The following is a 25,425-nucleotide window of genomic DNA, read 5'->3' as shown; positions in this document are numbered from 1 at the left end:
CATAGCTTACATTCATTGCTTTTGACTGGAAACATTAAAAGAGCCCCCCTCCTCCAAATAAAGAAACACAAGGGCTTTGAATAGAGTATGTTTTAAATACCACAAATGACAAGTGCAGTCATTCAAAAATGAAATCAATTTATCATTAGCCATTAATTGCCAAATAGCTCTATTCTCTCCTTATGCTTCATGTAGCATAGACTTTTGCCTAATTAGAATGAAAAATGGAGACAGAGTGGGTCTCACATTTAAATGACCCAGTATTTCCCTCTCAGAAAACTGTGGTAAAGATTTGAAGAGAAGAGAGTGAGGAGAGTCACATCACCAACAGGACATGGGAGTCGTATAAAATGAGGAGAAAGAAAAAAAAATCAGTCCTCATATTCTTCCTCTTTAAAATGTATGTCTTTATAGTATAGAATGTAGTATCTAGACTTTAAAATTGTCACAGGACAGTTTTAAAATACAGGCCACTGCAATGCTCTATCTTGTAAACTGTTTCATGCAAAGTTATAAATAATGTAATAACATGTTTACATTCACACCTAATATGATTTCAAACTGTATTATAACCACATTCCTAAAGTGTGCTAGAACCTGCTTTAGAATTCTTTTATAGCAGTATTGCAGCTGAAATGGTTATTTAAAAAATATCCCTAGCCTCATTGGACAGGGAAACCCTGCTACAATCTCTCTTGCAATCACCATGTTGGAAAATGGTGATCAAGTATGGAGAACTGTGCTGAAGCACTGCTTTAGAATATGCCTGTTGCCAGAATTGTTCAACTCATAGTATTGACAGGACTTCAGGCCATATCTCACTTTAATTACAGCTGAGTCAGAGGGCTTGGTTACACTCATGTTGAAACCAGGTTCTGTGAATTGGTAGTAATTGTAATGTACACAGGGCCTTAGTTACACAATGGGAGTTCTTGGGTTACATACCAACATTGAGAAGATATGCCACACATTCAGATTCTTATAATAAAAGTAATTCATGTCACTGAATAGACAGCAGTAGGAAAATAGCTGAAATAACATTACAGCAGGCAAATACTTTTAAAAACTTTAGTTATATACCTGTGCACAAATACGTGTAACCACTTCATTATATTAAAGAGACATTATGGATTAGATTGTCAGTGGGCATAAATCAGCGTAGCTCCACTGAAGCTATGCCGGTTCACACCAGCTTAGTGGCCTCGGTGTGGTTCCTAGTGAAGGCATACAGACGCACACACACTCTACCATAATTGCCACCCTTCTTTGTTAGCCTCAGCCGAGAAGCCAAAAGCTGGCGGGGTACAGAGTCTGAACGGCCCTCTCTCCCCTAGAGTTGCTCCCTTTAGCTGAGGTTTGAGACATATCGGCAAGGTATGGAAAGGAAGCCTTGAGCTGCCACTGGCTAGGCTGTACCTATCCTATCAATGACTAGGAGACCTAAATGTCCAGGGTTGTCAGTCTAGCACCTTTCATAATAACTAAATTCACTGAGAAAGAATAAAACATCATAAAATAAACAGAAATCTATGAATTACATGTCAGCTGTATGGAAAAATCCTGATTTTTTTTATTATTCCCTCCATTTTATTTGCTGTTGTCTCTGGGCTGAGTATGTTCACCCCATCTTCCCCTCCTCTGCATCACTCCAACCCAGCTCACCTGTTCAGACACCTTCACAAGCTCCAGTCCCTCAGCAGTACGGGGCAAACTATACAAACAGCAACTGACAAATATTTCAGTGCCCTAGTTTGTACTGCTCAATACTCATTTTTCATCGGAATCAGAAAACACTGAAAGGAAATTCTAGTGTGCTGGAGTGATCTTTCTGTCAGTCAAACTGCTGCATGTTTGTTTACGAACAGTTCAATGGCATCTTTCCAGTTTGACTCGAGGCTTTCCTACCACAAATGCAGCTTTAAACTGGAATCCTCTAGTGAGGTGCCTAGGGTCATGGATGAAGTGCCAGCACAAAATTCAGAGTTATTATTATTTGCATTGTGATACTGTCTGATAGAGCGTGATCAGGGCATTGGGCTCCTGTTGTGCTAGCTGCTTATGTGTGTACACACACACATAATGAAGAGATTCTTACTCCTGAGGACATTCTGCGCCAAAAAAATAAAAATTCTGCACCAAAAAATTAAACATTCTGCACACTATATTTTAAAATTCTGCAAGTTTTATTTGTCAGCAGGACAGTGGGGATCACAGGCCACTGGCTGCATGAAGGTGGGAGCTCACCCCTCAGCCTCCCTACCTCTCACCTCGGGGACACAGACTCAGTGGTGAGGCTGCACCCGACCCTGACACAGCACAAGGCCAGGGCCTGCCCCCAAAACACTGTGGGGTCCTGCTCCTCTGCACCAGGTGCACCAGGTATGGGGCAGGTAGGCTCAGGTGTGGAGGGGCTAAGTGTGGGGGGATCCAGGTGTAGGGTGAGAGGATTCTATGTGGGATAGTCTGAGTGCAGTGGGTGTCTAGGTGTGGGGGGATCTGAATGCACAGCAGGGGCAATTGGACTCTGTTGGGGCTTCCAGGTGAAAGTGGTTGGGGCTCAGCGGAGGGGTCTGAGTGTGGGGGTCTCAGCAGGGGGGGTCTGAGTGCTGGGAAAGTGGGGCTTGGTGGGGTGGCGGTCTGGGTGCAGCTAATTGTGGGTCAGCGGTGTGGGGGGTCTGCATGTAGCGGCTCACGGTGGTGCAGGGGGTGGGGCATCAGGGTGGGGGTTTGAGTGCAGGGAGCTCAGTGGGGGGTAGTCTGGGTGCAGGGGTGGGGGTCCGGAGGCAGGGGGTCTGAGTGCATGGGGTCTCCAGATGCAGGGGTTGAGGTTCAGTGGGGTGGGGTTCAGGTATGGAGGACTAGGGGGGTTCTGGGTGTATGGGGTGAGGCTTGGCAGGGGTGTATGGGTATTGGAGGTCCAGAAGCACAGGGGTTGGGTGGATGGGTGAGCAGCTCTCCTTTCAGTGACTCCTCCCCCCGCAGCTGAGGAGTGATGGGGGCAGGAAGCAGGGGAGGATGCTGAGCTTCCTGTAGCTGGGGGAGGTTTCTGGGGGTGGGTCTGGCACAGCCCCAGCCACTCCTTGCAGGGGAAGAGGAAGTCCCGTCTTCTCCTGCCTCCAGCCCAGACAGGACTAGCAGCTGATCCCAGCTCATGGTAGGAGCCACTGCCTGGGGTGTCCCCTGCCCTTTGGTGATTTATCTCTCCGCCAGCTGCTTTGGGTGCCTGAAAGATGTACCCGCACAGCTAGGGAGTGGTGCTCTTGCAGCTTGTGACTGCTCTTGCAGCTTCCCTTTGCTTCCCTATCAGAAAGTCATTTTTCTGTGGGGAAGCAAAGAAATCTGCAGGGGTCATGAATTCTGCACATGCATAGTGGTACAGAATTCCTCCAGGAGTAGGAGATGGCCCCTGGTGCAAAGAGTGTATAATCTAAGGAGTGGGTCATGCAAGTGGATCTGCCTGGGTGCAGGCACATGCAGCCTCCAGCACCACGTGTCTTATCTGTGGTACCATAACTCACCAAGAAGAAGTTACTTCCCTGTTAGACTTTCCTTCTATGGCAGTCAGGCTCATGGGAATAACTTTGGTGAATGTCTCCCTGATACATCAAAATGGGCCTCGGCTCTGTCAGCTGGGGAAGAATTTTAAAGGAGCTAGGGCCAAGAGATATTATCTTGGCTGGCAGCTCCATAGCAGAACTCAGCCAGGGAGAAAAAAAGGGGCCCATTATAGCAAAGGCTTTAGCCATTTTACTCCTCCAAAACCCAGTGGTGTTGGGGAGTAGGAGAGCCCTCACTTTGATCGATGACGACCTCTGCAACAGCAGTGGGACCTCCTAACACTCTTCTCTGGTTGGAGGTTGGAGACCCTTCACTGCTGATTATGGTGAGCAACTGAGACACCTCTCACATGCAAAATAGGCTTCACCCCACAGGCCCACATGCTTCTCCTTTTGAGCTGTGCATGGCACTTTCTTTGCAATTGCTCCATAACTCCTGAGCAAGTAGGGCTGCTTTTTGTCCATCAGAGAGGCTAATTTGTCTCCTCAAAAGCCTGCTGTGAAGGCACCATACAGAGCCCAGAGGGCCACTGGCCTTCTGTACTTTCTGGCATGCTGTACCTAACTTTTGTGGCAAGATTCCCCAATTTCTCAGCACAATTGGTTCTGCAGTATACTTGCTATTCTGTGCATAGGAAAATATTTGAAAAACAAGGAGGTGTATTGAATTATATGCAACAGTCCTGATTGTGACTCATTTGAATATTTACTAGACACTTCTATATGTGAACAGTTCTCTGTGCATTTCAAGCCACCTACTACTTTCTAGTTTGCTGCAGGATCCAGTGTTGGCAGAATGCAAAAATTGGGGGTCTGGTTGAAAAACGTACAACCAGCCTCCCTTTTGGTTGCTGGGAAGGTGTGCGTGAGAGGATGGTGGCCTTTCTGGCTACTGTGAAAGGGTGAGGGAGGCCTCTGCCTCCTCTCTTTGTATGTTCTGGGAGAGTTGAGGGTAGCTTTGTGTGGGGAGGTAGAGGGAAGGAGCTGGGGCCCTGATTTGGGTTAAAGGAAAGGCAACCATGTGTGGGAATGGGAGGGCAAGGTACTGGGCCAAGTGGGGTTTAGAAAATCTGTAGGGTACATATAACTGGAGCAGTGTTGGCAAGTTAGGCTTCCAGGATGATTACTTAATAACTTAATGAGAGGGGGAAAACTGGCCTGTAGAATTCAGGATTTGTTCTTCCTGTCAGAAGCCCAGCTGCTTGGGTAGTTACTTCTCATAGTTCAGACAATCTTATGCAGTGTGGGGCATGTTCAAAGGAAACAGCTAGAATCTTCCTGTGAGTGGAAGGAAAAGGCAGACAAGGGGCATAACATGGTGCCTGACCAGAATGAAATTATCAGGCACCAACACAGGATTTGTGTGACTGGGTGGAGATGCTAGAGCAGAGGTGGGCAAACTACTGTCCGTGGGCCACATTTGGCCCGTGAGACCCTGCTGCCCGGCCCCTGAGCTCCTGGCCCGGGAGGCTAGCCCCCAGACCCTCCCCTGCTGTTCCCCCTCCCCCGCAGCCTCAGCTCACTGCGCCACCGGCGCAATGCTCTGGGCGGCAGCTCAGCTGCAAAGCCCGGGCCTGGCCCAGTGCTCTGTGCTGCACCGTGGCATGGCTGGTTCCAGCCGGGCGGTACGGCTGCCTGTCCTGGTGCTCTGGGCTGTAGCGCCGCTGGCCGCCGGTGCACCAGGCAGTGCAGTAAGGGGGCAGCGAGCAGGGGGGGTTGTATAGAGGGCAGGGGAGTTTGGGGTGGTGGTCAGGGGGCGGGGGTGTGGATAGGGGGTCGGGCGGTCAGAGGGCGGGGAACAGGGGGGTTGAATGGGGGCAGGGGATCCAGGGGGCAGTCAGGAAGGAGAGGGGGGTTGGATGGGGCGGCGGGGGGGGCAGTCAGGGGCAGGAGTTCCAGGGGCAGTCAGGGGACAGGGAGCAGGGGTAGTTGGATGGGGCAGGGGTCCGGGGGGGGGTGCAGTCAGGAATGAGAGGAGGGGTTAGATGGGGTGGCAGGGGGGTGGATGGGGCAGGAGTCCCGGGGGGGGCGCCAGGGGGTGAGAAGCAAGAGGGGTCAGATAGGGGGCAGGGGCCGGGCCACGCCTGACTGTTTGGGGAGGCACAGCCTCCCCTAACCAGCCCTCCATACAATTTTGGAAACCCGATGTGTCCCTCAGGCCAAAAAGTTTGCCTGCCCCTGTGCTAGAGGCACCTTATCCAGCTGGCCTAGTCTGTAGCCAATTCTGTGGCTTCAGAATCATAGAGATCAACAGAGCCTGCTGCAGTGGGCTCTAAATGTTACTATTGTTATTTATTATTTGTAGTGCAATAGTCCCCTAGAAGCCCTGGTCGTGGATTGGGGCCTTATTGTGCTAGGCACTATACACATATAACATAAATACAGTGCCCCAAAGGCTTACAATCTGAGTGAAATCCTGGCTCCACTGAAATCAATAGGAGTTTTGTTGTTGACATCAGTGGAGCCAGGATTTCATCCTAGCTGCATACAACAAAGATACAGGGGGAGCACAAGGTAACCTGTAAATGTAGTTAAATGTGTAATTTTATTCCAAAATACTTTGACAGGCTACAGCCTTTTGCTATTGCAATGTTTGATAAGGACCCAATCCTGAGGGCCTTACTTAGACAATCACGCACTGAAATCAGTATATGTGTTTCCCTGACCAAGGAAGGAAGTTTTGTTCCTCATTGTCTGGTTTTGGAGAAGCAGAAAAGCAGATCATCTTTGCCCTTATGGTCCCTGTCTTCTGTCTGTCTAAGCTCTACAATGGAGCTGCCATTGATGCAAAATACTGTGGAAGCATGGGATAACACCTGGATACTCTTTTTAATTGTGGCTGTGTTGTTTGAGTGTTACTAATGTGTGATTTCTCTTAGGCTGATGCAAATATCTCCACAGACAGAGAGGTTTTAGCAAATGTGTTTCTTAATGTAATAGTGTCTGATACTAGGTTATTGCCCAGAGGTTAGTGGTGGGCTGCACTAATGGATGAACTTCACTCCTGCATTTGACAGCTGATTAAAGTATTAATTATTCTGAGCCCAGGGCTATAAGCATATCCGTTTAAGAGCAGCAGAATGTGTACATTGTGCTTGTGTGGGTAACCTCATGGCAAATTTTGGACTCCACTTTGGATGTTTCTATCAAAATAAAGGCTTGACTGCCAACATGAATAGCTTTCTTTCTGTTCTGAAGAAATACTAGATGGAAAGAGTTATAGGATCCCACAACTCTGGTTGTTTTTTTTTGGTGTTCCCATACCAAGAGAGAGTAATATTTCTGCTGATGCAGTGTCTTCCGAGTGGTCTAGTGGTGTAGAATGCCACACATTTCACAGGAAAAGGGTGAGTGATATCAAGCCATTGGAGCTGATAAGTAGTACATTGGCATCCTGCCACTAAAATATAAATACATTAAATGTACTAAAGGAAATGTTCATTCTGTTGTTTAGAATTGGACATGCCCCAGTAAGGTAAATTTAATCTTCCTGAGGGTTGCTGTGTTACAGTCGAATGGGATATGCATTTATCTCGTTTCTGATCTTTCTGTCATTCAGGTCTTATATTATGGCATTTGAGATATGAAATGTTCTAGTTGGATCTAGGGATTGATGCTGGAAGGATATTCAAAGGGAGATGAAGGCGCTCAAGAGGCAGTGAGCACCTTGTAAGATCAGACTGTTCATCATCATCATTTTCATTATCACACATTATTCATTAGGCACTAATTTGATGGCCCCACATCCCTTTTTATTAGAAATTTGCAAATAGAAAATGCACCTGGAAATGGTTGTTTGTAGAGGTTTGTTGGGAAAGGTTACATATATAATCATTTTAGCATTTTGCTTTGCATTCCCTTATGTTAGCATGATGAACTGAATTTTATATCTGTAGAACACTGTGCAGCTACTTAGAAAATATTCTGGCCCTGCTTCTGACCCTACTGAAATCAATGGCAAAACTCCCACTGATTTCATCGCAAGCAGAGGCTAGCACTGAGGGCCTGACCTAAAGCCCATTGAAGTAAATGGGAGTCTTTACATTGTCTTCCCTGGGCATTGAATTGGGCTGTAAGAACTTGATCCTGCAGCCTTAAATCACATGAGCAATCCCACGGAGGACTGTGGGACTACTTTCCTGCATAAGGATTACAGCATTTTACACACAGCTGTTAAAAAACATTCTGTAGCAGTTTAACTCCTCACTTGACTGTACAATAAAGGGAAAAGATAATGCAATAAAAAAAGAAAATGAAAAGAGGGCACACAGATTTCAAGCAGCTTGTAAAAATTATCACAGAGGATCAATCCATAATGCAAGTTCCTTTTTGTTAAAATGACACTTGCTGTATATTTCACAGATAGGAAAATGTTATTTTATTGAACTGAAAGATATATATGTTTCACCTAGCCATCACATCTTAAGTAATCAGCATTGGCTCTTAGAAGAAATCTGTAATTACTTTGAGCATGTCATTAGTTAGATGTAAAATGAATGATACTGCTTTGTTTTATTACCCTGAGTGATATAGCCATTGGTATCATAAATTCATTGACCTCATCTTAAATGATCAATCCTGTAAGACAGACTTGATACATTAATTCTTAATTGACATTTTTCTCCTCCAGTAATTTCCCCCCCTTCGAAGGACTGTTTTTCTCTATTTTTAGCATGATATTCTAGGATGTAATTTTACCAAGAGGTCACACACACTCCTCCCCCTCCCCAAAAAATATTTCAGATAGGCAGGTATCAGTTACTTTAACCTAAACACTTTGGGATGTTGCATAAAATCAGTTAGATAATTATGAGACATTGGTCCATCTAGAACGTTCACAGGAACAGAAATATTGCATCTAACTTTTGTGCCTTTAATTTTTTATCTGATGATAAAATATACTGAACGGGCTGTGATCAATGTGTGAATGAGGCAGACTGGTTTGAGCAATTCTTGTACCTCAGTGAATGATTGAAAACAGGAGAAATCAGTAGAGAATTTCTAAGCAGGATTTCTAAATATTTTAGCAGAGAAAAGAAAATATTTGTTTAGCTGCAGGTGCCATAGGAACCCTTTGGAGACAAACAAATCAATACAGCAATAAAACACTGAGATATTTCAGTGAACTCTTCAACTGATAACCAATAAAATTAAATGATTAGAAAGATGCCAGGAGTTTTCTGCTGTATTTTTTCTTTTAATCTGTTTAGCTAAAGTCACTGAGCTCTTCAGTAGAAAGATAAAAAAGCTTTTTTTTACCCCTTCCTATTTTTCTCAATTATTTCTTTGCCTACAGTCTTGAAGTCTTTAGGAGTAGATTGTTGCTTTACAATGTACCCTGAATAAGGGACAGCACATAGCTACACCATCCTAGGAGCAGACCAGTGAGGGAGTTGTGACGTGGAGTCCTGTTTTCTCCTTTGCTCCATTGGGTGGAGGAGGAAGTATTCTACTGCTGATCTAGATCAGTAGCAGATTACAACCCCTCTGCATTAGCTCAACTCTGCTGAGAAGTGTGTTGGGAGGAGAGACAGAATCAATGTTCTCCTCACCTATCTCTGCAGGAGAGGGAGTAGTGCCTCCCCGTGCTGTAGCCCATGGGGAGTGTAGCCTGCCCAGGAGATTAAGGAGGCACCTTACTCCCTTACACCTAATTCTATACATGGAATGTGAATACCATTTTGGCTAACTCTACATCAAAAATTAACTTGGGCCAAATCCTGCAGGCGTTACTGAGGAAAAGCTTGAAGTGCAGACTCAGAGCCAAATCCTCTCTCCTTCCTGAAAAACTGTGAAAGGGCCAGAAAAGCCGCAGGTTCAGCGTGTGGGGTTTCACCGGATCATCCTGTTGGGGGACAGGGTTTGGCCCCAATGCTCGGCACTACTTCCCAGTCCCCATTTGCCCATTTGGCACTATGGTTGCCTTAGCTTTTATATGCTTTTCCATGGCAGCTACTCCTGTTTGGGGGTGAGGAATGCCCATCCCAGCGAAGGAATCAGTACACTGTAGGAATCCCAGCTGCTCTGAGGAAATGGGGATAATGACCTATGTTGAGTCCATCCCTCAGCTCTCTCTTGGCAGCTATCTACCCCCTTCCCAGTAACCACAGCTCCCCATTCAGTACAAGGGATTTCTGGAGCAGGGGGAAATTGTGGTTTGTGCCCAACTTTCTTCCGGCTTCAGAAATTTACCCCATTTTGCAGGTATCCACTGTGGGAATGTGAATAGGGCAAAATACAGCCAGATCCTCAGGTGGTGTAAATCAGTGTAACACTTTTGACTTCTATAGAGCTACACTGGTTTATACCGGCTGACAATCTGGCCTATTGATTTCCAGATTTCAGAGGTGACTTAGTAGTCAAAGGATCATTTAGTTTAATACTTTTAACATCTTTGAGTCAGGATAAAAACCTAATGAGTGAATAAAAAGAGAGAGAGAGAGAGAGAGAGAGTGCAGAAGAGAAAGAGAGAGAGAAAAATGGTGACCAAAAAGAGATAACCAAATAGCTGCATAGTTAAAAAATAGTATAACAGTATATATATATATATATATATGAATACTCTAAAATGTCACCACTGTTTATATTGAAAGAAAGCTGAGAGTTAAATGAGATGAGTAATCAAATGCCCGACATATGTTGTTTTGAATTGTTTATATGGCCAATAGTTATTAAAATTAATTATCTTTTAAAGCTGCCATTTCACAGTGATATTCTTTTCTTTTATATATATATATATATATACTGTATAAGTAAAGACAGTCATCTTAAAAAAGCTGTTTGGAAAAGTAAGAATACACCCAATATAGTACTGTATTCTGACATGGTCAGAGGCTCAACATCCTGATTATAGAGAGCTCTAAAATATCTGTGTATGGAATATTTTGAGAACGCAAGTAAATGACAAAAAATGGTGGGAGGGCTTGTGTATGTAAAATTCTGTCAAAAAGTAAGGCACTGAAAAATCTGACATCTGTTTATCTGTTTATAGCTATGGCAAGATTACTCATATTAATTCTTGTTTAAAATGCCATATGAAGGAAAGGCATTTGTGCAAACAAGAGTCATATTTGAATTGTAGATCATGTCTTCACCATCTGTGAGAGCTGTTGGTGTTGCAAAATTAATGTGTTAATGAAATCACAATAATTTTTATGAAGTAATGGATTCTGAAGCCTAGAGTGACTATTTTTTGAACTTTGGTGTCTAGTGGTTTACAATTGGGAAAGCCTTTCACAGCTTAATTAGTTCTGCAGCCTTACTTAAAAAAAAAAATTGTCGATGCCTTCACCACACCAGTCATAGCGCAGAAAAGAACAAAATGGAAAAAAGAAAAAAAAAAAAAAAGCCTGTAATACTAACTTTTTGCTATAGTATTTGAAAAGTTGCTAAATAAGACTTCGTCTGCCAAGAAGTTTTACACAGAGTGACTAGTGAACAAGAGTGGGCAAACAGCTCAGAAAATAATTCCAGCTTGTCGAAACATCACAAGTTGGGAATATCTGAACCTTATACAGATTTCATGACTATTTCCAAGTTTCTATTTGGAACGCATACCAAATGATGTATGGTGCTTTTGCTTTTTGATACCATTTAAAATACGTCTCCCTTTCCAACTTATTATCTAACACAGTTAATAATGTAAAATGTTACAAGGTGCTGTAGCTTAGCAGACGTTGTTTGCAGTCATTTTTGTGGAACTTTCTGGGATCCTTTTCAAATTGTTTCTTGATTGTATTTACTGTGTAGCAACTCAACATGTCAAAGAACACGTAGGTTATGTACCATGTAGGTATGTGCGTGCATGTGCACAAACACACACACACACACAGAGGCAGATCTTCAGCTGGTTTAAGTTGTCATAGAAGCTATGTCTAAGAAGTCAGTGAAGCTATGCCAGTTTACAGCAGCTGAGGATCTCCTCCACAGTATGTATATATAATATTTAATGTACTGTATAAGACAGATTTAAGAATAGAAGGGCCATAAAAGTTTGGGACATTTAGTTCAGTTATATTCTGATGTAAAAAAAAATGTAATTTTCACACACTGTTTCTAATTTGTCCCAGTTAGAGAAATAAATCAGATATTTAGAAAGCACTGAAAAATGACTATTAAAATTACATCAAAAAGAGAAGATCACTTTTCTTACCTGTTTTGATTTTGTTACTGTGTTGTAGGTATGTGACTGGTGTAAGCACATAAGACACACAAAAGAGTATCTGGATTTTGGGGACGGGGAACGAAGGCTTCAGTTCTGCAGTGCAAAATGTCTCAATCAATACAAAATGGACATTTTCTACAAAGAGACACAGGCCAATCTTCCAGCTGGACTGTGCAGCACATTACATCCTCCAATCGAAAATAAAGCAGAAGGCACTGGGGTACAGCTGCTGACTCCAGATTCTTGGAATATACCGCTAGCAGATGCTCGGAGAAAGGCCCCATCCCCAGTGTCTGCAGCTGGCCAAATTCAAGGCCCTGGACCATCAGCGTCTACCACTGCCTCTCCATCTGACACTGCCAACTGCTCTGTCACTAAAATCCCCACGCCAGTTCCCAAACCTATTCCCATCAATGAGAATCCAAATATTCCACCAGTTTCTGTTCAGCCACCTGCTAGCATTGTGCCTCCAATTGGTGTCCCACCTCGAAGTCCTCCCATGGTGATGACAAACCGGGGGCCAGTTCCTCTGCCCATATTCATGGAACAGCAAATTATGCAGCAGATCCGTCCACCATTTATTCGAGGGCCGCCTCATCATGCCTCGAATCCTAACAGCCCTTTGTCCAATCCAATGATTCCTGGAATTGGTCCGCCACCAGGTGGTCCCAGAAATATGGGTCCCACCTCCAGCCCCATGCACAGGCCAATGCTATCACCTCATATTCATCCCCCAACAACACCTACCATGCCTGGCAATCCCCCAGGGTTACTACCGCCTCCCCCTCCAGGAGCTCCTTTACCTAGCCTTCCCTTTCCCCCTGTCAGCATGATGCCAAATGGTCCTATGCCTATACCACAGATGATGAACTTTGGATTGCCATCTCTTGCCCCACTGGTGCCACCCCCAACCCTCTTAGTGCCATATCCTGTCATTGTTCCTTTGCCTGTACCTATCCCTATTCCCATTCCCATCCCTCACATCAATGATTCCAAGCCCCCCAATGGCTTCTCCAGCAATGGTGAAAACTTCATTCCAAGTACCTCCAGTGATGCAGCCGGGGCAAAGCCAACAAATAATTCTACGTCCCCTAGAGATTCAAAGCAAGGGCCTTCTAAATCCTCCGACTCGTCACCTAGCTGTTCGGGCCAGTCCTTAAATCAAGCTCAAGTGGTTCAGGAGCATAGTAGAAATGAAGTTGTTGATTTGACTGTCAGACCTAGTAGTCCAATGAACAGTAAATTTAGTTTTTCCAGTGTACTACAGGGTCCACAGGATGGTGTGATAGACCTAACTGTAGGGCACAGGTCTAGGCTACACAATGTTATCCACAGGGCTTTACATGCTCAAGTTAAAGTTGAACGTGAACCTAACAGTGTTGTAAATTTGGCTTTTAGTAGCTCAGATAAAAGGAACTGCAGCAACTGCAGGGACAATTGCAGCCCAATTGAAACAAAAATGTTACCTTGCAGCGACCCAGCTCACTGCGGTCCTGTCTCACTGGCCTCTGGCACTTCAGGACTAGAAACTAGTGCAGCAGTTTGCAATGTCATTGTGAATGGCACAAAGAGCACAGAGGGTTCTAAGAACTCAGAACAATCCCCAGAGCAGAAAAAGCCTCAACCGCAAGAAGAGCCAGCAGTGAGTGAGTTGGAATCTGTTAAGGAGAACAACTGTGCATCAAACTGCCACCTAGAAGGAGAGGCTGGCAAGAAGATTGGGGAAGAGCCCCTAACTGGGGGAGACAAGCAAGACCCCAACCTTAACAACCCTGCAGATGAGGACCATGCGTATGCTTTGCGGATGCTGCCCAAGACAGGTTGTGTGATCCAGCCTGTGCCAAAACCAGCAGAAAAGACTGCTATAGCACCGTGTATAATCTCAACGCCAATACTCAGCACAGGGCCAGAGGATCTGGAGCCACCATTGAAAAGGAGGTGTCTCCGAATTCGAAATCAGAATAAGTAAAGGTTTGTGTAACCACTACTGCCTTCTGTGTGAATAGAATGAATATCAGTGTTTTCAGGTATGAGTCAAACTCATATGGATATGGCTTTTGTAAACAAAGATAGAGATTCCAATTTATTAACAAAAAAATAGAAAATATTATTATTTATGTTTTTAATATTGTCTTTGTCTTGTATCATCTTTGTATCTGTCAATCCTCCACCCATCGGCAGTGTCTTCAGCTTTGTGCTCACAGAACATTCCGTTGTGGTGCTGGCTGTGAAGTTCTTGTGTTGTGTATGTCTGAACTAGTGGATCTCTGCCTATCACAACTTCTAGGTCTGAGCAGTCAATCTGGTTTTAAATATTTAACCCAACTGGGTACCAGCAAGCCATGTCCTCATGACCACAATGTTTAATTATTGTCATTTCCCCTCAGCAGAGCAGACCAACTCCACTGCTTGCTGCTAGTTCAGCGCATGATTACTCATTGTTTTGGTTAACCACAATCATATTACTCCAACCTGCATTCAGAGTAACACACTGACTTCAAGCTGGCACTGTTGGAGTTAAAAGCAGTGTAGGCCCTGGCTATGGTCAAGAGTTCTTTCTTGAGATTTGCTCCAGTGGGTATCTGTGCTTAGACACCATCTCCTATTAGGGATCTTGCCATCTTGTCTCAGGTTAATAGGCAGTGATGTTTATGTCCTGGTGGGCTCTAGGATGTGGAACTCTGCTCCCTTACAGCCCAGACGCCTGTCTCAGTCCATCTCTCTCACTTTTAAAAGCATTTTAGCACTTTTTTTTTTCAAATTTATATTTTTTATTATGGTCCCTGACTGAGGCCAGAGGGCTCTACTGCAATATAAATAATAAATAATAATTTCATCCCCCTGGGGTGAAACAGCGATCCAGAGGCAAAAAAGTTCTGCAACCCATTCCCTTCAACCCCCCAATTCACTGAGTCCTGGTGACAAAACAGTACCTTTATAAAATTAATACTTTAATATATGTCTATTCTTGCTTCAACCGTGTGTGCACAAATGTAATTGCATGTCCTTAGATACATGAGATTGGAGAGGTTCTTTAAGAAAAAAAGGAGTGGTACGTGTTACAAGAACCCATTCAGAAATCAAATACTGATGATTTGCCGGATATGGCTTGGTGACATGCCAAATTTTATTACAATCTGTAGAGTATTCCATAACCTCCAGTAAATCATATTTTGTGCTGTCCATTGTAGTGCAATAGTGACTCACAGAAGTTGCCATTAACAGCTCAGTATCCATTAACAATTAACATGTTGTGGTATCTGGGATACTGCAATATTCCTCTATGCTAATAATAAAGAATAAGTGCACAATCACAGACACTGTGATGTGATAAATGCTAACTTTTTATATGGGGACCACTGTATTTCCTGTTCTTGCTCTTACACCCTTGAATACAGAATGAGCTCTCTCTTTGCTCATACAGAGTACTTATTTACTTATTTTAATGTCCACACTCGTTCAGTGAAATTGAACCCCTATCCTATGCTCCAGGCACATACTGACATTTAAAAATACACTTATTAAATAGACTATACCTGTAAGTTTCTTAGACCAATAATTAACATATATAATAACCCAGAAGCTGAAAACATATTTAAGATCTTCCAGTCCCTCACAGCTAAGGAAAACAAATGGACCTTGCAGTATGCCTATTATATTACCTTGCTATTAAAGCATCAAGATCTTTGCTGCAAACACTGCTGTGCTATGCTCAGAGCTCATATCATAGTAAATACTGTTCAAGCCAAACTGTATAATCATACACACAACTATGCTTTATATCGGAACAGTGCTTTGATCTATAGGGAACACTGCTGTTTGACTATCTCCCTATTAATTATTATCAGACTAACCCATGCCTGTTGCATTAATCTCATTTACCCCAATCCACAGTGTCTATACCATGTTTATACCTGAGCTCAATTCACTTTAGTTTAACATCAGTCAGACTACCGCACCTTCCACAATAGGCACTCTAAGCTCAGAAAGCTCTGGCTTCATTCAGATGTTTGTTTGTGATGCTGACACTATTGTATGTGACATAACTTTGCATATAATATTCCACACAGAAACTGGACAACCTGAGCTCAGACAGACAGCACCCAAAAGACAAAAAAAGGATGATTTATGTTGTTTCCCCCACTTCTTAAATTCATCAAGCATCAGCATGTCTAGCACTGAAAACTATCAATTCAATTACAGAATGAGTAATCATTTTTCTGTTCACAAAGATGTGTAGATATAGTTTGGTATTTCTTTGTCTCAGGGTATGGATTGTTTTTGTCACTTATTTTACTGGTAGGTTTTCAGTTCCCAGGTGTCTACAGTGCCTCTAAGAGTTGTGTGTAATAGCACAGAAAATGGTTAATGGTCACCTGTGACTTAAAAGAAAAAAGTTGCACAAAAGAAATGCAAAGGCAGAATCGTTATGTATTTCCAAGGAAAGAGCATAGCCCGAAAATACCCTATAGAAGAAAATGATGTGAATAGTCATCTCCCTCCAAATGACGCCATGGTCTCTGTAAAATGCCAGTGGGTGGTAACCCACACAAACCTGATACTGGTTTGAGATGAACCCTTGAAATGATTTGATTACTTTGCTTCACATAGAACCCAATAATGGGGCTAACTCTCCTTTGCCACTGCAAATAAAAAGACAGCAATCCCAGGTGGGGTGATGTCAGGTCTATGGCAGATCCCCAGTCCCATTCTCCCCCCCCCCCCCCCCTCCCCCGCGTTAAGAAGCCCCTCTGTGAACATTCCACAGGGATGATGTTCTGTGGGTACAGAGTGGTTGAGCATGGAGATACAAAACATTGCTGCCCAGCCTCCAACCCCAGGCCCCATGGGCAATCACTGAATATGTTACTGTTGATACCATCACCTTTAGCTTAATTCTTCCTCCTCACTATGAATCCTGACTCCCCAGCAACAGATGACAGTGGGACTGGGGGTGGCCATGGCAGTTCAGCTCCTCCAGAAGGCATGCTACCAAAGGCCTGGAGGATGCTGCTTCCATGGCTATGTTTAACTTGAATAGCGCTATTGGATTTAAAAGAAGGATAGGCCCCGAATATATTTGCAACCAACTTCTTGAGCTTTGTTCTGATAGGTGTCTGTGGGTGTGAACAGAAGGCAATTCTGAGGCATATGGTCTCTGTGCTAATGACCCTAGCCACAAGCTCTTTTGCCCAATCCCCCTACCTGTTCCATGGTGAGGGTAGAGATAAAAAACCCCTCCCTGGGCAATGGGATGAGGAAACTCCACACGTACAGACAAACACACTCAGCTTCCTGGTCCCCGTGCAGGAATAAGCTACACAGGGGAGGATTTGGTCCCTCATTTTTGATGACCTGGGCCCTGGCAGTTTAATTATTATGCTGGTCCCAGAATCTCATTAACTTGTTAGAAGAAACAGTCCTGAAAGTTCTCTCTCCCTCTGGCTCCCCTAATTGGGAAATCTGAACATATGTGACATAATATGTAACTTTTCCTGAATTTAGTTTCCTATCAAATTGTATTAATTGAGGGAAATGATCCAGATCCATCCATGCTAGAGTTCTGGGCAGGCAGATAGAATCTAAGGAAAAGCAACATAGATGGCTGTAAAAAGGAATCAGTGCAAGTGCGACCTTTTGGGGCAAGGAGCCAGACTCTAGATTATATAATGTACCAATTACTTGATTATTGGAAATGCTAATCAGCAACATAATCTTCCATGTTAAAGTTTAGCCTCTCCATCAGGATGTAGACTGTCAAGCTGGTCTAGCTTGATGCAATTCAAGCAACCAGCTAAAAAGCCTCAGTGCCAGCTCCACAGTGCGAGAAAGGCATGCAGCTCGTGAGAGGAATATCTTGCTGGGTGTAATTGTTTCAGTTTGAATGGCGTGAGCTTTCTAAAATTAGCAGTGTTAGTGTTGGCCGCATGCACATAGGACATCCAGGCAGGATCATTTTAACCCTACAGTTTCAGTGTAAGTAGTTTTTAAGGTGAACAAGTTAAAATGCTACAGACCATTTGGCTTTCATATAATACTTCAAGTAAATTGAACTATAAAATTAAATGGCACACATGGCTACACTCAGAACTAGCTCGTGTGTGTGTGTGTGTGTGTGCGAGCGCGCGTGCAGGAAGCTGAGGTGGGGGCTTCTTACTCCCTGCAAGCAGAATAGCTTTGTAGCTCTACAGGAAGAGCTAAGAGCAGACCTACTAGCCCATGCACCATGTCCCCATGGGCTCACAGGCTGCTGAGTAGGACATATGCTTAGTCCTGCAGCTGGCTAGTGCATATGTTGTGGTCATAAAGACACACATGATGCAGAATTCTTCTTTTCAGGGCTGAAATCATATGTATCCCACTGTGAAATCCCCTCCTCTCCCACTGGCCCAGCACAAGAAATCCTGCTGTGGGAGGTGGGATTCTTGAGGCAGAGATCATATCTACTCACCTTTCTTCTGTCTGACAGTTTTCTATGATGCCCTCACTGTAGCATCTCTGTGTATCTACCAGCATCCTGTTCTCCCCTCAATGCACTGACCATGATAGGATTGGGCCCTACATGTCTAAACAAAAACATATTTTATATATTTACATGGTTCCTGCTAGTTATCTTTGTTGACACAGCACTATAGGCCAGATTCACAGCTGGGGTAAACTGATGTATCTCTACTGGTTTCAATGGAGCTATGGTGATTTACATCGGTTTAGAAACTGGCCCCATATATTTAACACAGGCGAAAGCTGTTCCAAAAATAACTCCTATACCTGACATCTTATGAACCTGATTTTTGCCAGTCGTTCTGGGGGAGACTGTTCACATTACAAACACGTACATGTTTGCCTGGAATTGAAGTTCAGCCCTCAAGAAATGCCTGATACTTACAGCGATCTTACATTTGTGAATCACCATGGCAGATAGCACTCAGATATATTAAATTAAAGGAGAGTTTCCCAGAGAAATGATTCTCTAAGTGGTGACGTACTTGGTATTAGATTTCAGTTCCCACATCTTAGGGTACGATCCCACATCTATCGGGGATCGATTTATCGCGTCTAGTGTAGACACCATAAATCGATCCCTGATCGCTCTGCTGTCGACTCCTGTACTCCACCGCAGCGAGAGGCAGAAGCAGAGTCAACGGGGGAGCGTATCTTAGGTCAATCCCCCACCAGGGTAGACCTGGCCTTAGACTGTCAGGCTTTGAGTGCACTAAATTCAGCCTGCATGGGAGTAAAGTAGCAGACCACGGTCCAGACCCTCAGTTGTTGTAGATCAACATAGATCTATTGAAGTCAAAGGACCTGTGCTGATTTATACCAGCTGAGGATCTGGTCCTTTTACTCTTCCACAGAATCGACTGCCATAGGCCACAATTTTCAACATAAAACCATTCTCTTGAATCCATATTTAGCCACCTACGTAAAGATGACCTGATTTCCAAAGGTGCCAAGCACCTGCACCTCCTTTCATATAAATTACAGCTCCTCAGCTGGTGTAAACTGTCATCGCTCCTACTGAGCTAGAACAATTAACGCAGGCAGAGGTTCTGGGCCATGGAGATTTAAGGCTACTTGTGATCTTCAAATATTTCATGACTGGGACCACTGAGTTCAATGGGATTTCCCCAAAGACTACTTTGGCCGCTACAGATGTAATTGTCCTCTGTGACTTTTGTGAGAAGGAGCTTATTTTAAAAAAACAAAACAAACACCACATCCAAAGCATGCACTAAGCCGATATGACCCCCTATGCACCACATGTGAAATGTGGGCATCCCATGGAAAGAGAAGAAAATCCATACTCTTTTTAGGAAAGAGAAAACCAATGACTTGATCCTGCAAACCCTTGCTCATGTGAGTAGGCCTCATCCAGATGGATTGTAAGCAATGGGGTTACTCACGTAAATGATTCTGATATCAGGCCCCAAAGAAATAAACATTTTGAGACATTTAGGACCTGATTATCCTCCCATTTACATCAATTACATCAATTCCATTCAGTGGAGTTGGTGTAAAATGGTTATGAAAGGAGAATCAAACTCCTCATTTTGTCATTTACTCCTGTACTATTTGGATACAAGGTTTCTGTATCACAGGGAAAGTCTGGAAAAAATCACAGTTCATGCTCAAATGCAGAAATCAGAACAGGCAGCTGTTCTGCAATACATTTATGGATCTTTACCACAACAACTGAAGGCTCTTGCAGAAACATCATCAGAAATTACGAAGTTATTATTGCCTTCATATGCAGGGGGAGAGACTAAAACAACTATTGAAAATGTCCAGGCAAAAGTCCTGACCTGTGGGGAGAGCTGGCCCTAAGAGCTCACATTATTATTAGGAGTGCCTCCCAAAAATCCTGAACTTGGGTTGAAAACCAGAAGAAATAGTTGGGCAAGAGATGAACATAATTAAACAGGGAGCACTAGGATTTAGGAAAATCTATTTTAAAATGCAAATGCACATAAAAAGCAGATAGAAGATTCATGTGAAGTAGCAAGAATGTCTTCCCAGATTCCTGACCTGGAAAGTGTTGAACTAATTGTGACAGAGTCCCATTGACATCTAAACTGCCAGGTGACTCTCCTTGTCTATCGTTAGGCCCCATCCAGCAAAGCATTAAAGTTAAACGCATTCTTAACTGCTTTACCGGATCCAAGCCTTGCTACTCAGTTGTGCTCCTCATTGTACATCAGGTACATTTGTGTTCTTTTGATAGTGAACTACGTTATACCCATGTGAAAAGAGCTTGGGTTTGGGAGTGTATTTGCTGATCCCATGAAAGGAACAAATCAAGTGAACATGGAATCGGTACAGAGCCAGCAAATATAAAACATTTGCTTCCAAAAAAAAGCGTATTAAATCTATGGACCCCATCCTGCAAGAGGCTGAGCACCCTCAGCTCCCACTGCCTCCTGTGAGAGTTGAGGGTGCTCAGCAGTTTACAAGGGTAGGCCCCATCTCGGTCTCATTTGCATGGATTTGCTTCCCCAGACATATTTTTGGTATTTGAAAAGAATGGTATTCCTGTACAACATGTGTCTCAATTTGTCATAATATCCTTCCTGCAGCTGGCTTAGTTTTCCAAGTGTTTCTAAAATGTTACTGTCTTAAATTTGAGCCAACCTACAATAACAAATTATCTAGACGCAAAGTGGCTGAACTGCATTTGTTGGAAGAACACCCCCACCCCCGCTGCATTTCATCTTCCAGTCCTTGTTTTGGACATTCAAACTGTGTAATATAATCATGCTCTATGGAAGCACATTTTTTTTAAAGTTGTGGAAATTGGGTGGTGTAGAAGGAAACAACTATTTGGTTCAGATTTCTTTGCAAAGTTCTGCAGCCCATCAACAACATATTGATATTGTAAACCTATGTTTAAAGCAATTTTCAGCTATTTATTTGGAGCCCTTGTGGCGAACTGTAAATCTTTATATTATTATGATTTGTTGCATGCTCATGCTTCAAATATTTATACTCTTTTATGATCCACTTGAGCTGCCCTTTTTAAGTACTTTATCCAAAACCCCCTTTCCCACAGGAATTCTGTAATCTAGTGATGTCCGAATACTGATATAGAAGAAGAGATACATGATGAGGTCACTACAGACTTGAATGCTGTCCCCAACTGTCTGAGTTCAATTAAGATGCACATTTTGCATGATATGGCAGTAGTTTACCAATTACTGCTGAACCAGCAATAAAAATATTGTCTCTATATTTGTAGAAAAGTTTAAACAATGGCAAACTCTGCAACAATTACTGCTAGTTTAAACTGTTACCAATAATCACAAGGGACACTCTAAAGCCGCTGGCACTGCACCTGTGAAATGTTCCAGCTATAAGTTATTTGCTCCATACATTCTTGATTGTTATCCCCTCCTCTAACATAATCTGCAAGACTTTTTGGCCACTTTTTGAGACCCTATCCTGTACCCATTAAACTCAATAAGTCTAATTCTGTTCTCAGGATTTGATCCTGCATGACTGAAATGAATCAGAGCTTTACCGACACTAGTGGGAGATGGACCAGGCCCTTACATTGGTATAAATCAGGAAAAACTCCACTAAAGTCAGTATAAAACCAGAGAGAGATCAGAATCGGGCCCCTGGTTGCAGCCTCAGCGTCTTGACTACAAAGGGGTTGATTCCTCAAACACATGCCTGTGGAAGTAGGCCTTACACAGACAGGTAGTCCCATTGGCTTCAGGGTGGCAAGAGTTTGCAGGATCAGGACCTAAAAGTCTTTGTTGTGGCTGCTGCATTTTGATTTGCGTTTTTAATATTAAGAAATCCAAAACATTAGTTTTTTAAAATGTCTCTTTTAATATAACCCAAGATCATATAATTTGTGTAAATGGAGTCAGAAATGGTAACATTTGTACAGAAGCAGTAAACAAGTCAACAAACCCGGAACACTTCCGTAGGACTTTTCAAGCATTAACTAAGGAACCCTCACAACAGCCCAGCCACATAACTCAGGATTATTGCCCCCATTTTACACACAGGGAATCTGAAGCAGAGGGGCAGATTCTGATCTCATTTACATTGTTGTGACTTGACTGACTTCACACCCAGCTACCAGCTTCTGTGCCACTCCATGTATAATACTTTATGCAAATGAGCTAGAGGCAGCTAACATTTTTGCAAATAATTTACATATGACCCTAAACTTCAGTTTACGGTCAACACACCCATCCCGGAGCACGGGGCAGGGCGCTATGTGCACAAAACTTGCAGATGTAGCTAGCGTGGGTGTATGGGTGTGTGCTAGCGGGTGCCTGGGCAGGGAGCTTAGTGGGGATGTCTGGGGGGCAGCTGGGGCACTCCCTAGCCCCTCCTCCTCAGCTTCTGCCTGCTGCTGCCTCTTCCCACTGCTGCTGCCAGCTGCTCCTCCTTGCTCCTTTTCCACTTGGCTCCAGCAGGGAAAACAGCCTGAGGGGAGGCAGAGAGTCAGCGTGCTCAGCCCTGGCGCCACAGCAGCTCCTGGAGGCCAAAACCGGCAATAACAGGCCAGTTCTGCTCAACCCATAAGGTTTCAGCAGAGCTGGGGGAATGCTCCACATTGCTGCCAAATGTGGCAGGGTTGCGATAGAAGCGTGACTCTTGGCAGCCTTGCTTTAGTGCTGTGACATCAAACAACCTCAGTGTAAACAAGAACAGAGCCTGGCCCAGACAGGTTAAGTGATTTGCTGTAAGCCCCAGAATGAGTCAGTCTTAGAGCGGAGATTAGAAGTGCAGAGTTCCTCTGCTCATACCATGGCCTAGCTTTTATGCATACTGGCTTATGTGTCCCTCAGTGTCACCAGAGTATAAACCAGTGGGTCCCCGTTTCAGTGATATCAGTGGGAGATGGTGCCATGGGGAGTGGGGAGGCCACAAATGCTGATTTTTTTAAAGTAAAACTGAAAATGTTTGTGGCGCTTCATTAATCTTTTGATCATGATCTGCAGAGTGTTAAAATCTGAAAGACTTTAAAATGTGTGTGAAATTACACAAAAAATGTATTAAATGAGAATTGGCTAAGAGGAAAAGATTTTGCTTGTTTGTAGGAGACAGGGTTATTAATGTGAGAGCGTAGGAACACAAATTGTTATGTGGAGTGGATTTGCCTCAGCACAAAAAACTTATTCAAGGCCCTACACACTGTGAAACTCTGTTTTAAGGATTTAAGTGAGACATGGGAATGGGATGAATTTTACCCTAGTAGTGCACCAAGGAATGAACAACAACTGTAAGGGGGTGGGGGGACAGGAAGGGACATCAGACATAAGCAACAATCATTTTTGAACTAGCCATAGTTCATCAGCATTGATAGAAGTAGGTAGTAATGAATGTAAATATAAATCAGAAGTTAGGAATTGTAGAAAATTGAATAAGGGAAGCAAAGTGACACAAGAAGAAATCTAAGGCCAGCAGAGTTAAGGACATTAAGGAGTTTTTTAAGTATATTAGGGAAAAAAAGAATCCTAACAATAATATTGGTCCATGGGGAAAATGATAGAATTATCAATAATAATGCAGAAAAGGCAGAAGTGTTCAATAAATATTTCTGTTCTGTATTTGGGGGAAAATAGATGATGTACTCATATCATATGATAACACTTTCCATTCTGCTAGTATCTCAGAAGGATGTTAAACAGAAGCTACTAAAATTAGACATTTTAAAATCAGCAGGTGTAGATAACTTGCATCCAGAATGTGAAAAAAAGCTGGCTGATGAGTTCACTGGACCGTTAATGTTAATTTTCAGTAAGTCTTGGAACTCTGGGGAAGTTCCAGAAGACTGGAAGTTAATGTTGTGCCAATATTTAAAAAGGGTAAACACAATGACCTAGATAATTACAGGCCTGTGAGGCTGACATTGATCCCAGGAAATGTAACGGAGCAGCTGATATGGGACCCGATTAATAAAGAATTAAAGGAGGGTAATATAGTGAATGCCAATCAACGTGGGTTTATGGAAAATAGATCCTGTCAAACTAACTTGATATCTTTTTTTGATGAAATTACAAGTTTGGTTGATAGAGATGTATAATAGACGTCTGTAGGGCATTTAACTTGGTACTGCGTGCCATTTTGATTTAAAAAACTAGAAAGATATAAACAAACATGGCACACATTAACTGGATTGAAAGCTGGCTAAATGATAGGTCTCAACATATAATTGTAAACTGGGAATCATCATTGAACAGGTATGTTTCCAGTGAGGTCCCACGGGGATCAGTTCTTGGCCCTATGACATTTAACATTTTTATTAATGACCTCGAAGAAAAAATAAAATCATCACTAATAAAGTTTGCAAATGACACAAAAATTGGAGGAATGGTAAATAATTTAGAGAACAGGTCACTGATAAAGAGCGATCTGGATCGTTTGGTAAGCTGGGAGCAAGCAAGCAATATGCATTTTAATATGGCTAAATGTAAATGTATAAATCTAGCAACAAAGAATGTAGGCCATACTTACGCAATGGGGAACTCCATCCTGGGAAGCAGTGACTGTGAAAAAGATCTGGGGGTCTTGGTGGATACTCAGCTGAAAATGAGCTCCCAATGTGACACTGTGGTCAACAGGGCAAATGTAGTCCTTGAATGCGTAAACGGGAATCTTGAGTAGGGTAGAGAAGTCATTCTACCTCTGTATTTGGCACTGGTGCAACTGCTGCTGGAATACTATGTTCAGTTCTGGTGACCAAAATTCAAGAAGGATGTTGATAAATTGGAGAGGGTTCAGAGAAGAGCCACAAGAGTGATTAAAGGATTAGAAAACCTGCCTTATGGCGATAGACTCAAAGAGCTCGATTTAGTTAGCTTAACGAAGAGAGGGCTAAGAGGTAACTTGATTACAGTCTGGAAGTTGGAACTAGACAAATTCAGACAGGAAGTAAGACCATAATTCTTTAACGGTCAGAATAATTAACCATTGGAATAATTTATCAAGTATCATGGTGGATTCTCCATCACTGACAATTTTAAAATCAGGATTGGGTGTTTTTCTAAAAGATCTGCTTTAGGAGTTATTTTGGGGGAGTTTGAAGGCCCGTGTTATATAGGAGTTCAGACTAGATGATCACAATAATTGCATATGCCCTTGCAATCTATGAATCTTGGCTGAAATCTGTGTGTCTGCCCTCCTGATCTTAATAACACAAAACCATGAGGGAGCGCAGAAGTGAAAAGAAATGCACTTCAGCAA

General features: G+C 43.1%; 1 protein-coding gene across 2 annotated transcripts in view; it reads left to right on the top strand.

The window, feature by feature from the left end:
• SOBP (sine oculis binding protein homolog) overlaps positions 1–25,425 on the top strand; it is a 133,839-nt gene that overhangs the window by 102,864 nt on the left and 5,550 nt on the right. For both annotated transcript variants that reach the window (XM_024202612.1, XM_024202611.1), the window contains one exon: positions 11,738–13,692. In XM_024202612.1, coding sequence (XP_024058380.1) covers positions 11,738–13,690 — 1,953 coding nt within the window. In that variant the 3' untranslated portion in view covers positions 13,691–13,692. The remainder of the gene's footprint in view (positions 1–11,737; positions 13,693–25,425) is intronic.

Source organism: Terrapene carolina, unplaced genomic scaffold (assembly GCF_002925995.2).
Source record: "Terrapene carolina triunguis isolate 2854851 unplaced genomic scaffold, T_m_triunguis-2.0 Scaffold42, whole genome shotgun sequence".
NCBI lineage: Eukaryota > Metazoa > Chordata > Testudines > Emydidae > Terrapene > Terrapene triunguis.
This window is presented reverse-complemented; position numbering and strand designations above follow the sequence as displayed.